This window comes from Sphaeroforma arctica, assembly GCF_001186125.1.
Source record: "Sphaeroforma arctica JP610 unplaced genomic scaffold supercont1.5125, whole genome shotgun sequence".
Classification (NCBI taxonomy): Eukaryota; class Ichthyosporea; order Ichthyophonida; genus Sphaeroforma; species Sphaeroforma arctica.
In genome coordinates, this window is record NW_014035433.1 from 1 (window position 1) to 2,101 (window position 2,101).

Consider the following 2,101-nt stretch of genomic DNA (forward strand, 5'->3'; position numbering starts at 1 on the left):
TATATATATACTCGCGCACACACACACACACACACACACATAGATACACGCATGCACACACACATTCATATATGCACACACACATTCATATATGCACACACACAATGTACGAACTGCTTCAGTTGAAAGTCTTCTGTAGTCATTTCTCATGCATTCCATCGCGTTGTTGTCTGATACTGCTACGGACACACAGTCGGATGGGTGTCTTATTTGGCCACGTTGCCTCATTCCGTCACATTGTCGTATCATTATGTCGCGCACATAGCGGACAAACACTAGTTGCTGCGAGTTCTCTTTCGACGGCTACCTCTTATCCGGTCACATTTCCGGAGCGGGGTTCAGGTATAACATTGTGAACATCTAATTCTCTTGTTTTGTCATATTAATTCGTCACGTTGGTGTCTTCTTCCGTCACAGACGTCCAATGGCAGTGCACAGCCGATCTGCCAGATGACCTGAAGTTTGGCGCCATCACCGTCACGTGCGAAGGCTTTGACTTCCCAAACGATCCCTACATACTCAAGGGCAGTTGTGGTATGTTTTAATACATGGTGCAGATAAATAGAGTCATACACATGTTCATACACAATGTCTACCCAAACTATGTTTTCGTTTCACACGATGTGCGGAGATAGTGTGTTCATGGAGTGGGTGCTGATGTCTTGCCCCCCCCCCCCCGGTATACAACCAGTAGAACATGGAATCAAACCATGGCCAAGCCAAAATACTATCAAGTATATATCATATTCAATATTTCTAAAATACACTATCAAGTATATCATATTCAATATTTATAAATATACTACCAAGTATATCATATTCAATATTTTAAAATACACTATCAAGTTTATCTTATTCTATATTCATAAATATACTACCGAGTATATCGTACTCAATATTTTTAAAATACGCTATCAAGTCCAACTTAATCAATATTCACGAATATACTATCAAGTATATCATATTCATTATTTCTAAAATACACGTGCCACCTATGACAATGCGCTTAAGATTTGTGTCCGTTCGCCTGTCGCAGGTCTGGAGTACAAACTGGAGTATAAGCGCGGGGGAGGCAAGCGTAGAGAGAGGGGGCGAGGGCCATCGGTGTTCAACCAGTACAACAACGAGCCCAACTATAGCAGTAGCGGGGGTGGGGGTTCTATGCTGTGGTACGGCATGCTGGCTATGGGAGGTGAGTATGTGGATAGTAATAGTACATGTACGTTTCTGAGTGATTTTGTGTGTATGAGAATATCTCGTACGTGACCATTTAGTGTTTTCCGATGTAGCTTGGTGTTTGTAGATGACTTACCTTTTTAGTACCACTCTATTTCTCAGCCACCTTGCGTTCGGTCGCTTCATTAGAGCCTACCACCTGTATACAGCTTTCACAGTCAGAGACAACTGTCACTTTTATTATAGCCATTAATTTTGTATCATACTTTCTTTAATATCACAACTTATTTCACGCCCATTCCCCATTGTTATGCAGTAATTGTATGTATACGGCCCACTTTATAGTACCATTCTATTTCTCACGCACTTTGCTTTTGTCCTCTTCATTACAGCCTACTACTTGTATAAGGCTTTCACAGCCAGAGGTGGAGGCGCAGTACCGGCAGCGGCTGGGAACAACCGAGGGGGTAGCAATTACTGGGGCGGGGGCGGCAGTGGAGGGGGCGGTTATGGTATGTGCTTGTACTGAGTTCATGACTGTGTGGATATATGGTTATAGGAGGTTTATTTCGGAGATTTCTGGGTAGTTTCTGTGTGTATGTATCCAGTTTACACTAATGTATGTATATTTATACATATGCACACGTGTGTATATTGATAGTGGACTAGATACAGGAGCAGCTGGAAGCAATTTAGGTGGCAGCAACTATTGGGGCGACAATGGAGAAGGATATACGGTACTTGTACGTACACAGCGATACTTCACATATTCGTGGATTTATTACCTTTCATATCCATGTATATGTATATATGTATAGCTATATATATATATATATTTATATATATATATATATATATATATATATATATATATATATATATATATATATATATATATATATCTATCTATATATATACTATATAT

General features: G+C 40.1%; 1 protein-coding gene across 1 annotated transcript; it reads left to right on the plus strand.

Moving 5' to 3' along the window:
- Window positions 1-1,036: 1,036 nt before the first annotated feature.
- SARC_14804 (hypothetical protein) lies at window positions 1,037-1,192 on the plus strand (the record flags this gene model as incomplete). Its single annotated transcript, XM_014291064.1, has 1 exon — window positions 1,037-1,192. A coding segment is annotated over one exon (156 nt), but the record flags the coding sequence as incomplete, so codon positions are not given.
- Between the last annotated feature and the right edge of the window lie 909 nt (window positions 1,193-2,101).